This window comes from Microtus oregoni, unplaced genomic scaffold (assembly GCF_018167655.1).
Source record: "Microtus oregoni isolate MIOR12 unplaced genomic scaffold, Mior012 000012F_ref0000307, whole genome shotgun sequence".
Lineage (NCBI taxonomy): Eukaryota > Metazoa > Chordata > Mammalia > Rodentia > Cricetidae > Microtus > Microtus oregoni.
The window spans coordinates 34626067-34639386 of NW_024543071.1; the positions used below are offsets into that span (position 1 = coordinate 34626067).

The window sequence follows — 13320 nt, forward strand, 5'->3', positions numbered from 1 at the left end:
ACCTTATACTGCTTTTGCTGAATCTGTTCTTGAGTACTTGATTCTTTTTGGGGGTTTAAATAGCACTGTTCTCTTAATTCCTTTTTCAGACTGTTCATTACAAATATACATAAATACAACTGATTTTTTAAAAAATATTTATTTATTTATTATGTATACAATATTCTGTCTGTGTATATGCCTGCAGGCCAGAAGAGGGCACCAGACCTCATTACAGATGGTTGTGAGCCACCATGTGGTTGCTGGGAATGGAACTCAGGACCTTTGGAAGAGCAGGCAATGCTCTTAACCTCTGAGCCATCTCTCCAGCCCCCTACAACTGATTTTTATATTGATCTTGAACCCAGCAACCATCGTGATAACTCCAAAGAGTTTTTTTTTAATTAATGACTTAAAATTTTCTATAAACCACCATCCTGTGTATGAGAATGGAGATGTCTTATTTCTTTCCAATGTGAATACCCAGTCTTTCATTTCAATTGTCTTTTGTCCTAGACAGAACGCCTAGTCCGAGGCTGGACAGCAGTGACAGACATGGAAGGTTTAATTTGTTCCTGGTCTTAAGGAGAAAGCTCATGTCTTCCACGAGCAGGCAGATGTGAGTTTTCCAGACGCGGGAATGAGGCTGAGCAAGGTCTCACAAAGATAAGAGGCAATATCCAAAGGCTCCAAAGCCACTGGATTTATTGAATCTCGGACATTTACAGACAAACCCGAGTTTACGGGACAGCTGTGGCTGCTTACGTGGGGACAGAGTTCCAGCCCAGAAGCCCTTGCCATTACAGCTGAGGCAGATGTGGGTGAGTCTTCTAACTGCCTAGACAGCAAAAGGACACACTGATTACTGGGAGCTGTGCTAAAGGATGTCATTTTCCAAGGTTTAGCCCACATACTGCAGTCCTGACAGTATTTCCGACGGCTTTCTAGGAAAGTAACTGACGGATGGCCGAGCTGCCCAAAACACTGACGGTGCTAATTAGCTCCTCTCTGGGTGTGTTTGCAGACGGCATCTACCTGATCAGACATAATTAACACCATCTCTGAGCAAACACTCCCTTATTGCCAGTAATATCCCAGTAACAATTTTACAAGGACCAGAAACAGATGTTGGGGCTGTTTCCAAGTGGAACAAAAATAGAAAATTACTGCTAAGGCGAACACAAAAGATACTTCCGGGAATCACTTAAAGCCATGGTACTTATTAAGAAGCAATTAAGAAAATAAAGATAGGTGATTTCTCCTGTTTTTAAACTTTCTTCTCTCAGGACCTATCCGCAACTAGCTGAGGGTGCTTTTGTTGCTGAGAAAATGTTAGTTATAGGAAAGGGAATTCTACCGGGAAAAGTGGAATTCAGTTGGAAAGACTATGACGGCTGTAAGCTGTGAGCCAACAAGTAAGGCACGACACTGCCGTACACCCAGGTGCTCGAGTACATGCACAGTGAGAGGATCCACGAGAACAGTGCCCACAGCGGCTCTCTTGACCTGGGAAGGGTTGTCCACAGAACTATCATCTAGACACAGGCCAGCGGCTTTCTTATTAGCTGTCACTTCCTTTGCCAGCTTGGGAAGTGGCGTCTTGGTATTTCCTCTCGGTGTGCTCACCTTGTCAAAAGTGCCTTGTTAGGGCTGGGGATGTAGCTCATGCTGAGCCTGGGCAAGGCCCTGGGTCCACCTCAGCAACCCTCTTGCAAAACTCTCTAGGGAATTCAGTAACAAAGCATTCGCTGCAAACTCTGCTCAAGCAGGGGACTTTAAGAAACCATTCTGAGGTGGGCTTGGTGGTGCATCCCTTTATTCCCAGCATTCTGGAGGCAGAGAGAGGTAGAACTCTGAGTTTGAGGTCAGCCTGGTCTACAAAGGGAGTCCCAGGACAGCCAGGGCTACATACACTGAGAAACCCTGTCTCAAACCCATCCTCCCCCTGCCCCCCAAAAAAGCCATTTTGGGGCTGGGGATGAGTCTCAGTGATAGAGTACACACCTACTATATGTGAGGCTCTGGGTTCAATTCCCAGCACAGTAAAAACAAGGTCATTTTATGAATCCTATAATCCCCTTGTCCTACTATACTCCACAGGTATCATCAAGACAGGTGTGCTCATTCTTGGAACTAGCAGGTGGTCGAATTCTGGGGTCTTGTTATATACCTAAGAAGGTGAACTGTGGTGTACGAGTTCCTTCTGTTTGTGTGTTGCTTTCATTGGTTAATGAATAAAGAAACTGCCTTGGCCTAGTTGATAGGGTGGAACTTTGGTAGGCGGAGAAGACAGAACTGAATGCTGGGAGGAAGAAAGCAGAGACACAGAGAAGCCATGGGTCCCCTGCCTGAGGCGGATGCCGCCAGTTAGAATCTTTCCCAGTAAGCCACTGCCACGTGGCGATATACAGATTAATAGAAATGGGTTAAATCAAGATGTGAGAGTTAGCCAATAAGAGGCTAGAACTATTGAGCCAAGCAGTGATTTAATTAATACAATTTCTGTGTGGTTATTTCAGGGCTAAGCTAGCTGGGCAGCCAAGACAAACAAGCGGGCCCTTCTCTGTGCAACAGAACTGGAGGCATTGTTAATATTTTTTCCCTTCATGTTCCACTTTAGGAGTCGGACACTTACCCGTCACCTTCAGCATCCAGGGCGACAGCCAGTTCTGTGAAGAGGAGCCCCGTGAGAAAGTGCTGCTGGCGGTACTCCGGGGTCAGGTCAAACATGTTGGCAATCTTTTGGTCCTGGAAACTGGAGCAGGAGCTTGAGTTCTGCAGAAATATAAACAGAAGCTTGATGAGCAATAAGAACTGGAATCAAAACAGCCCTGGCTTGCATTTACAGAGTTCCGGCCAGATACTGCATGCACTGACTGGCCAGTATGAGTTTAAGAGCAGATCATGCAGGGCCTATTGAGAAACCAGGCTAGGGGTAGAGCTCAACAGGAGAGCATGTGCCTAACATTGCTGGGTTCTCAGAACAGCCAAACAAGAGGAAAAGAGAAAAGAAAACCAGCTAATACTCTCCTTGCTCACCTGATATCAAAAGATGCAGATGAACAAGCAGCCCAAGATAAATGTAGACAGAGAAACAAGGACTGCACCCAGACCCATGCTAGGGCCTGTTTCCCCAGTACCCTTTCCGAAAGGTTGCCTGAGCACACTGTCTGAATGTTGCTGGCAGTCCTTAGGCCATTCCTGCCCTGTGTTCCTACTCCAGGGGCATCCTTCACCAAGGGCAGCAGAAATGAATGTTTCTCTAAGTCCTTGCGTTTTGCTGGGTAGGGTCCTGTCAATTCCTTGGGGTAGCCAGGAGAGGAATGTAGGGAGAGGACCCGGGGCAAGGTCAACACGGGGAGTCATAGGACTCATCCCACTGAACAAACTACAGCAGACAGATAATGGAACTGGTCCTTGTAAGTCACGTGTGTCCTGGATTACATTATGATGGCCACGTAGCTAACTTTGAGTACGTCATCTGGAACAGATAGCTAAGCTGACTTCTTCCTATTTTACTACTACTACTACTATTATTAAAAATCAAGGATATATAGCAGAATAGAATCTAATGCTATCTTGGGATATCTTGCCTGTTGCTTTGAATATTATTTAGTCGGGGGCTCCATTCCAGCCCCCTGGCATCCATTTTTGGAATGCTGGGCAGAAAACTCCATTCTAAACTCCCTACTCTGGAAGTTGCCTCAGTCCAAACTCTACCTCTGAGAAAGCCCGCCAAATGGTGACACCTACCCAGGGAAGGTCAAGACCACCCCCACAGGCTATTTAAACTACCCCCTAGAGAACAAACACATGGTCTCCCCTTTTCCTCTCTGGTGGTCTTTTGCCCCCCCCCCCGTGTTTCCCAGGACCACCAGAGAGCGCAGGCACCCAATTAATCCTGGATATCTTTTAATTTGGTTTGATTTGGTCTGATTGGGATATTTATATCGGCAGAGAGGTTTGTTGATAAGAAAATACTTAACAAATATCTGATTTGTTTCTCACATATAGAACATGATTGGTTGTAAAATAACATTTCCTTAAGGGTTTTCTAGAGGACACTAATTCCTTGAGAAGCCTATGGAGGAGGGGGAGTGAGGTCATTGCCACAGTCAAATTATGTTGGGAATCATTACTTCTCATACCCCTCCCCCTCCGGTACCTCTTCCTTTCTAAGGCCTTTGACAAAAAATGAGGTTGACAAGTTTACAAAACACACTTGACTTTGAAACCCTGTACTTGCAAATATATTAAACCTGCATTTACATAATAAATCTAATAATAATCGGTTAATGCCGACAAAGGAGGACTTAAGTTTCCCCAATCTCTAGGCTTCCGATTCCTTTCTATATGGTCAGCCTCATTAGGGACCCCTGAGTCAAACTACTTGATTTGTAAGCCATCATTTCAGATGCCACAGCTTCAGGGTAGCCTATCGCCCATATCTACATCAACTGATCTGGTTTAAATAGCTTAATTTTTTTTTCCTCTAAGTAGTAAGACCAACATTTATAGGAGATGCATGATTGAACTAATTAATAAGCTAATTAACAAAATAGCTTGACTCTTGCCTTCAGGTGGTGGATTACCTGGGAGGATATGGAAGGACAGGGAGATGCTGGGGCAGTATCTGTATTCATGAAGAGGAGGTTCAGGTTGAGGTAATGCTCATGGCTACAGAGGATTCTCAGGAACTCCAGTCGCATGGAAATGAGCGTTGGAAGGGTATTAAGCTTGGCTGACAGCTGGAGGGAAATACACAGAGGAAAGAAACACTTAGTCTAGGATAACCAGAGCTGAGTTTAACGGACATTAACATCTTTTTCTGTGCTATAAGACATCGAATTGAGTAAAGGTTGATCTGACAGAGCAACAGATGCCATTCTGGGAGCCCAGCCAGCTTTCAATTACTACTCTTCTGAACAGCAGCCCCAAATGAGAACGCTTGTCCCATCCTCACAGTGTCTAATCAACGCCATGGCAAACCTGTGTAGACAATAAGCTTGACATATGTATGTCTTCAGCACAGCCACGGAACACATCATCCGACAACTCTACTGTGTCGCAGAGGCTAAACTAAACACTGCCACTATAAAGTGACCAAATAACAGTTGAAGAAGGATCACAGCTCCTTCTACAAATGGCGCCCAATGTGTGCTATGTGCTGTGGATGGCTTTAGTTCCGTTTTGAAAGAAAAATGGTCCATTCTGCACAGCTATCCATGCCCTGTTGTTTTGGGGTCACCTTTCCCCACATCCATCTTAAAGCTTTGGAAATAGATGGACCTGCATTTGATATGCAAACAGTGCCCTGGAGCCTAGTGGGCTGAAGAATTCACTGCTCTTTACGCTGGTGGGAACTGCCACAGGTGCAGGCAGTAACGGGTGAAAGATGTGGGTGCTTCCTTAGGATTTTCTTCTTATCTAGGGCATCCTTTAGGAAACTCAGGGGTTGATGAAGTTCGGCTGGGAAAGGGGTATTATGTAAATAAGCCAGGGACCATCTCTGTGTCAACTCTAAGTTATATGCATACTTCCTTAGAACTAACATACATCTGCCAAACAAGCACACACCCATCTTGAATTTTTACACATTTAATCATTTGAAATAAGCCTCAAATAGGTTTTTGGACACTTAAGGGAATTTCTAATATGTAAGCATAATTCCCATTAATGATTTGAAAAAGTATGAGAAACAGAATAAAATGAAACAACTCTTGGTAATTTAGAATTTACTTTTATGAAAATATGTTGACAAATATGTCAACGTTGATCTCCCATGCCCTGTGTGGATTTAGACAATGAGAATTTCATATTTTTTAAAATATTTTTTATTGTTTATTTAACTTTATTTTATGTGCATTAGTGTGAAGGTGTCAGGTCCCCTGCAACTGGATCTTCAGACAGTTGTGAGCTGCCATGTGGGTGCTGGGAATTGAACCTGGGTCCTCTGGAAGAGCAGTCAGTACTCTTAACCACTGAGCCATCTCTTCAGGCCCCAGCATTTCATATTTTATTGAAAGAATTTTTAAATCATCAATGTTTATGATAAATATTTATTACCAAAATCTCCATAGTATTTAAAGGACTCATTAAAATCAGTTATTTTTTTTTTCCTTTTCAAGACAGGGTTTCTTTATATAACAGTCCTGGAGCTTGTTGTGTAGAGCAGGCTGGCCTTGCACTCACAGAGATCCACCTGCCTCAGCTTCCTGAATGCTAGGATTGAAGGTGTGTGCCACTATCTCTCAGCAGGGCTATCTTTTCTTGACCATCCTAAAAGTTGTCAGTTTGGATTAATCTTCAAATTTTTAGGGCATGGAAGTTTATGAGTAGACTCCCCAAGAAAGTTTGAAAACAGATCATTTTCTTTAATTAGGACAGAAATGTCTTCAACTTTCAGATATTTGAAAAAAATACCCTAATGAAACATAAAAAGTATTGTGGGTCAAATAATTTCTTAATACAAATATTAATTTATCCATAAATTTTAAAATAAATTTCTGAAAGCATTAAAACAATTTTTATTTTTAATTATAAAATAATGCATTTATGTAGTAGAAGACCACGAGAAAACTTAGAGAAAGAAATTCAAACTATTTTAACTCCACAAATAAAAAATCTTCAAGTTAAGAAATTATTAATATATCTTTAAAATATGCCTTATTTGTAATCTCAAATGCACATTAGCTGTTTGATACATAATTTAATACTTAAAAGCATTGCAGCTAAATTATTTAATAATGTTGCTAGAATGCTAACCCTGTTGTTAGATATAATACACTTTACAGTTTCCAGTTAAGAAGAGATAACTTGATAGGAAGGATTTTTCTTTTTGAGACAAGGTTCCACTATGTAGCCTTGACTATCCTGAAACTCATTACATAGACCAGGCTGGCCTTGAACTCACAGAGATCTACACGCCTCTACTTCTGTGAATGCTGGGATTAAAGTTAGCACTTGATAGTTTTAATCAGAATTTATGATGGACTAATGAGCCATTTATTAAGTGTTTTCAATTATGTAGGCACCACCAGCGTCTGCCAAGTGCTCACTGTACAGCTCAGCACATTAGGAGTCCCAAGTCCAGAACCTGACAGACCTCCGTGTGGCTGCTACACACTTGCTGTGTGAAACTGAGCAACAGCAATGGGTCTACAGTGACAGCGGTGACAGCCGTCCTCCTGGATTTCTTTCTCAAGAGCATCTCAACGGGCTGCAGAAATGACTCAGCTCTTAAAGGCGAGGCTCTCAACCAAGCTGTCAGGAGCAGCTCAAGCTCAGACAGATTTCCAGCCCTCAACACCTACTTTGCGGAGCGCCTGGGTCCCCACTGCACAGCTGCTGCCCACTGGGAAGGTAGAGAGAGCCTTGTGGTCACTAGGCACCTACAGCCTCTCCAGTTCTCTGACTCAGACTCCCCATTGCGCTATGAAGCAACCTCACCTATCACCAGCCCCCAACCAAGGCTGAGCTCCGGCCACTCTTCTATAGATGTTCCTGACTCCCCTGGAGAGCGGGTGGCCCCTCATTGGAGGTCTCTGGAGGGTCTCACTGGGAAGGGCTTTTCTTTCATGGGGCCAGCCCAGGGAAGATCCTGTGTCACTGTTTCTTCTGGTCATACTTTTCTCCTGGATAAGGTGTCAGATCCCTCAAAGCTCCACAGAGGAGAACCCTTGCATTTTCCAGACAAAGAAAGGACAGCCATAGAAGCAGAGATTCAGAGCTGGTACTATTGAGAGTGATGGTGGTGATGATGCCAACTTGAAACGGGGACAGTGGTGAAGGCTGTGTGAAAAGCAGCAGACACGGTGAAGAGAAGAAATATGGAAGAAGAGAAGTAGCAGCCATAACTGCGGTTTATATTCTTATTACCAGGACATTCTGAAGGGGACATCCAAGAGTTACACCCAAACCTTCGGGGAGAAAGCTGGGTGTGGCGGTGCACATCTTTAATCCCACTCAGGAGACAGAGGTAGGCTCACCTCGGTGAGTTTGAGGCCAGCCTGGTTGGTCTACAGAGTTCCAGGACAGCCGGTACTACACAGTGAGATCCTGTCTCAGAACAACAACCTCTGGAGAAGAGTTAATGCTGATAGGTCTTCAGAGTTCCAGGACAGCCAGTACTACACAGTGAGATCCTGTCTCAGAACAACAACCTCTGGAGAAGAGTTAATGCTGATAGGTCTACAGAGTTCCAGGACAGCCGGTACTACACAGTGAGATCCTGTCTCAGAACAACAACCTCTGGAGAAGAGTTAATGCTGATAGGCTGTGTTGTATTACAAAATACGTGCTTCATGCTCCTGGGAATTCAATCTCTGAGCTGTTTGGTTTTGTAACATTAGAAACCCACAACCACAATTTAACTAATAATCCTAATAAGTGAAAAGAAACCTTATCTTTCTTTCCTGTGTGTGTGTGTGTGTGTGTGTGTGTGTGCCCGCGCGTGCATGTACAGGCTATGAGTAGATGTCAGTTGTTTTCTTCCAGCAGGCCCCAGGGATCTGCCTATCTCTGCTTATCTCCACTTCCAATCTGACTCCAGGAACACAGAGGTTAAGACATATCCATGGCCAGTTTTTAGGTAGGTGCTGGGTCTCGAACTCAGGTCCTCATGCTTGAAACAGCAAGCACTTTATATATGGAGCAACTTCCCAGTCCCAAACCTTGAATGCTCTGGCCAAAGATTAAACGCAGAGTACTGTCATTTCTCTTAAATGTTAACTGGGAGAAATCATGTTGCTAAGAAACGTTCAGTTTCCTGCCATTGACCTGTTGGCTGCTTTGATCCACACACCCGGACTCCGGGGGATTGCGTGTGGTCTGTACACTGCACAGACTGGGTGCAAGTCCAAGATGTGTGGGGTCACACTGAAGGGAGCGCCAGTAGTGACAGGGAGGAGGGGCTGGACTGGCAGTTCCAAGGGGCACTCACCTGGTTGCAGTAATGCTTGATGAGGTTGAAGACGAAGCCCCTGTCCATGAGCGAGAGAAGGTCATACAAGAAGAACGCCAGGCTGATGTTGATCTTTTCCGCCTGCTCGCTTTCCTGTAAAATGAGCACAGAAGCACACACATCACACTGTTTGATCCTGGACAGGAACTCTCAGATCCCTGGTGTGGACTCTGGGAGAGGGAGATCCTATTAAATCAGCCCATCACCCTTTCTGGGTGACACTGAACATAAAGATGTATTTTTTTCCCACTTGTTTTGTACAGGTATAATTATAAGTATATAACCAACCCTATTTTAGGCTATAAAATTTTAGTTTTTATTGTTCTGGCCTACTAACATGGAGTCTTGCTATCTATCCCAGGCTGGCCTTGAACTCCTGATCTTCTTGTCTCTGCTTCCTAAACTCAGGGAATATTAACATTTGCCATGTTACCTGGCTAATTTTTTTTTCTTGGTGGGAGCAGAGTGTGTAAGCTAACGTGAATTGCATTCACCGCCTTCACAGAAACAGATTTAAAACATTTTTCAGATTTATTTATTTCATTTTATGTGAATGAGTATTCTGTGAGCCATCACTTGGGTTTTTTTTTGGGACCGCACTTGGGTCTTCTCTGCAAGACCAGCAAGTACTCATAACTGCTGAGCCATTCCTCCAGTCCCCTGAAGAAATATTCTTAATTTGCAAGGACTATTACATAAAATTCAAGCAGGATAAAAAAGGTGTAAGAATATTTTCGTTTCCAATTAGGCAGGGTTCTCAGCCTGAAAGATGTCAGAGTCACACTTGGGAAGGTGAATTCTTTCAAGAATTGTGGCCAGGCTATTTTGTTTTTATTTTTTCAGTTTTATTTGTTTATTATTTCTCAGTGTTCTTAGTTATAAGATTTTTACATAGTGAGTTCCAGGACAGCCAGCACTACATAGTGAAGCCCTGTCTGAATTACATTTGTTATCTGTGTGGCGGTGGTAAGTGTGAGCTATGGTACATCTGTGGAGGTCAGGAGACAATGGACAGGAGGCAGTTCTCTGGTGTGGGAGGTCCTTCTGTCTATGTGTTGCTTTTATTGGTTAACGAATAAAGAACTGCTTTGAGCCTATGGCAAGGGCAGAACAGAACTAGGTGGGAAAAGATAGGCTGTATGATGGGAGAAAGAGGGTAGGGTCATAGAGAAGCCATGCAACCTCCAGAGACAGACACTGGGAATTTTACCCGGTAAGCCACAACCTGTTGGGGGAAGGATGGCTTGTTTGTCCTGGCCACCCAGCCACGAAATAACCACTCAGAAAACCATATTATTTGCAATACTTTTTGGCTAATAGCTTAAGTGTATTTCTGGCTAAACTCATATCCTAAACTAACCCATCTCTATTATTCCATATATTGCCACGTGGCTGTGTCTTACCAGCTAAAGTTCCCAGTGTTTGTCTCAGGAAGAGGCTCCATGGCTTTTCTCTGACTCCGCCCTTCTTTCTTCCAGCATTCAGCCTAGCTTTCCCTGTCTACCTAAGATCTGCCTTGCTGCTATAGGTCCAATGGCAATCACAGCACACAGAGGGGTCTCCCACATCAACAGTCACGTGACAATATACAGATTAATAGAAACGGGTTAAATTAATATGTAAGAGTTAGCCAATAAGAAGTTAGAGCTAATGGGCCAAGCAGTGATTTAATTAATACAGTTTCTGTGTGATTATTTTGGTTCTGGCTGGCTGGGACAAAAAAGAAGCTCCTTCCAACAGTTCTCCACCTTCACCAGGTAGGTTTTGGGGATGGAACTTAGGTCATCAGACTTCACACTGAGTACCTTTACCCCGTGAGCCACCTCGCTGGCCTGTTAAGTTCACACACACACACACACACACACACACACACACACTTTAATTGTGAAATGATTTCAAGTTATAGACAGGCACAGGAATCATACCACATCACTGACAGACACCTGACATTTTGCAAACTTTGCATTATTATCATTCTTTCTACATAAAAAAAATATTTTTCGAAACCCGTTTCAAGTAGGTGGTAAATACCATTCCTATTTACTTCATAATACTTCAGACTGTACCTCCCGAGAGAAAGAGTATCTTCCCTGGAAAAACCATTTAAATAATAAACCACACTGTAATTTCCTTGTTATCCCCAGCTACACCTCAGGGGCTGGTCCAGCATGTTTTAACCATTCTTATATTTTAACTACTGTTTTCCAATGAGGCTTATTTTTTTTTCTACTTATTAAAGAGACACGTTTACAGGAACCAATTTAGAAAGTGAAGACACGCAGTTACCTTCTGAGGTTTCACTAAAAGGGCTGCGATCTCTGAGGTGACCACATTAACAATGGTGGTTATGTCATCTTTGAAGCGGTCAGAAAAGCGAGTCCTCCGGAAACTATCGCGTTTGTCCAGGTTATGCACATACTGCGCCATGCTTTTCACCTATAGAGGAAGGGGACAATGTCAGCACGGAGACTGGTGACCTGCTTGTACAACATGCAGACGGGGAACGGCTTAAAGGAAATCTCTTTCACAATGGACTTTCTCATACTTTAGTGGTGCTGGTGGCGCCCGAGCTGGCTCTGAACCACAAAATGCTTCTGACACACAGAACAGTTGCCATGGTGCCTGGAGGTGGGCACAGTGTCCTCTTCTTGACCCCTTCTTCGGGGCTCCTTTCACGCTGCTGGCAAAACCTGCAGCTTAGCAGTTTAGGCCCAGTGTCAGAAGACACCCCATCCCCAACAGACTACGTCCTGGAAGACAGCGTGAGGCTGAGTTCCGGGAACCGTGCAGGCTGTTATGGTACATTACAGAAGACAAGCAAAGGAACTATTTTATAACGCTGTCTGGATACAAAGACTTTGCCTTTCCTGAAACTACAGTGAGGAGAACAAGGGGAAATGCCCCTCCCATATTGAGTTTAAAACCAAAGAACTTCTGTACTGTTTAAAAACACATAGAATTTTGCTGCACACAAATATTGAGATAAGTTTATTATGTGAAGTTATTTGAATTCTGTCTTTGTGTCTATGTGTCTATGTGTCCTCTTAAACACATAGCTCTGGAATAACCTGTGAACATTTTTAGTAATACAAAATTTAAGATCAATTCTAGGGATACAGGAGCCAAACTTTGCAGAGTACACCTAGCTGTCTCAGTTTTTAACAAATTCTCCAGATAAAATCTGATGCACACCAAAAAAAAATAAATAAATAAAAAAAAATAAAATCAAACAACTGTTTTCCAGAAGCAATTCTAGAGTTCACATCAAGTTAATTTCTGCTCCTAGAAATTAAAATTTAAACTATAGTAAGTGCTGGTCAGGATTTTGTTGGGAATCTAGAAATTTAATCTTTATGTAGGACACTGCCTCTGGAGGATATAAATATATGTTTTTGAGACATATCTCATTACAAGGTCCATTTTTGTTCTGCTTCTAAGGGAAAATTGTGTTTTAAGTTCATTAAGCCTAACTACAGTCAGCTAATCAACTAATCACTTGATAACTAGTATACTACTACTTTAATGCCTACTATATATTAAAATCTAGATCATGTAGAATTTTGGGGTTCTTTCTGGGCCAGGAGGTCCTAGGGTCAATATATTTCTTTGTCATCATCAGAATTTAAGTCTTACAGTTGGGTGAGTTTGCTGAGAGCTATTTGGACAGTCTGACTGGAAAGATTGGGGTGGTGGTTATTGCTGACTGTCAACTTGACGGGATCAAAAATCTCCCTGAGATAAGCCTCGGGCATGACTAGGTGAACTGGAGTTGGAAGCCCTGCGGACTGTGAGCGGCACTATTCCATGGCTGGTCTCCAGGCTGAGCAAAATGAGGAAAGGGAGGGGAACAAAGTGTTCATAACTCTACTTCCTGACAGCGGAGGCCTCAGGCTCCGCCACCATGACCTTCCCATGACGGACTGGAGCCTTGAACTGGGAGCTAAAACAACCCCTCCTTCCTTGTTTTTCTCCGGATATTTTGCCACAGAATAAGACAAACTATCCGATTTCTCTCTATCAAGCTATGGGACTTCTCGTGGCCGTGGGCCGACATTCTGAAATAATGCTCATGAATTTGTACAGGCTGGTCAGAGCATAGTGGTAAAAAAAGCAACTATCTGCCAGGCCTGGTGGCACCCACCTGCAATCCCAGCACTCAAGAAGTGGCTGCAGAATTATTACCAGTCTAAGGTGTGACTGGTCTACATAGGAAGTTCCAGTCAGCTAGGGGTATACAGCCTGACCCTGCCTCAAAGCAAGCAAGCAAGCAAGCAAGCAAGCAGAAACAACATCAGCCAATCAAAAAGCAAGGAAATGAATAAATAAAAACAAAACCAAAAAACCAACAACAGAAAAGTGATTCCCTTGGAAGCTGATCC

General features: G+C 43.3%; 1 protein-coding gene across 1 annotated transcript in view; it reads right to left on the minus strand.

The window, feature by feature from the left end:
* The window catches only part of Dock8 (dedicator of cytokinesis 8), a 194200-nt gene that overhangs the window by 44130 nt on the left and 136750 nt on the right, over positions 1–13320 (minus strand). Inside the window, exons 25-28 of the mRNA XM_041661501.1 lie at positions 11228–11377; positions 8921–9034; positions 4572–4727; positions 2615–2754 (exon numbers count right to left, since the gene is read on the minus strand). Of these exons, the coding sequence (XP_041517435.1) occupies positions 2615–2754; positions 4572–4727; positions 8921–9034; positions 11228–11377 (560 nt within the window). The remainder of the gene's footprint in view (positions 1–2614; positions 2755–4571; positions 4728–8920; positions 9035–11227; positions 11378–13320) is intronic.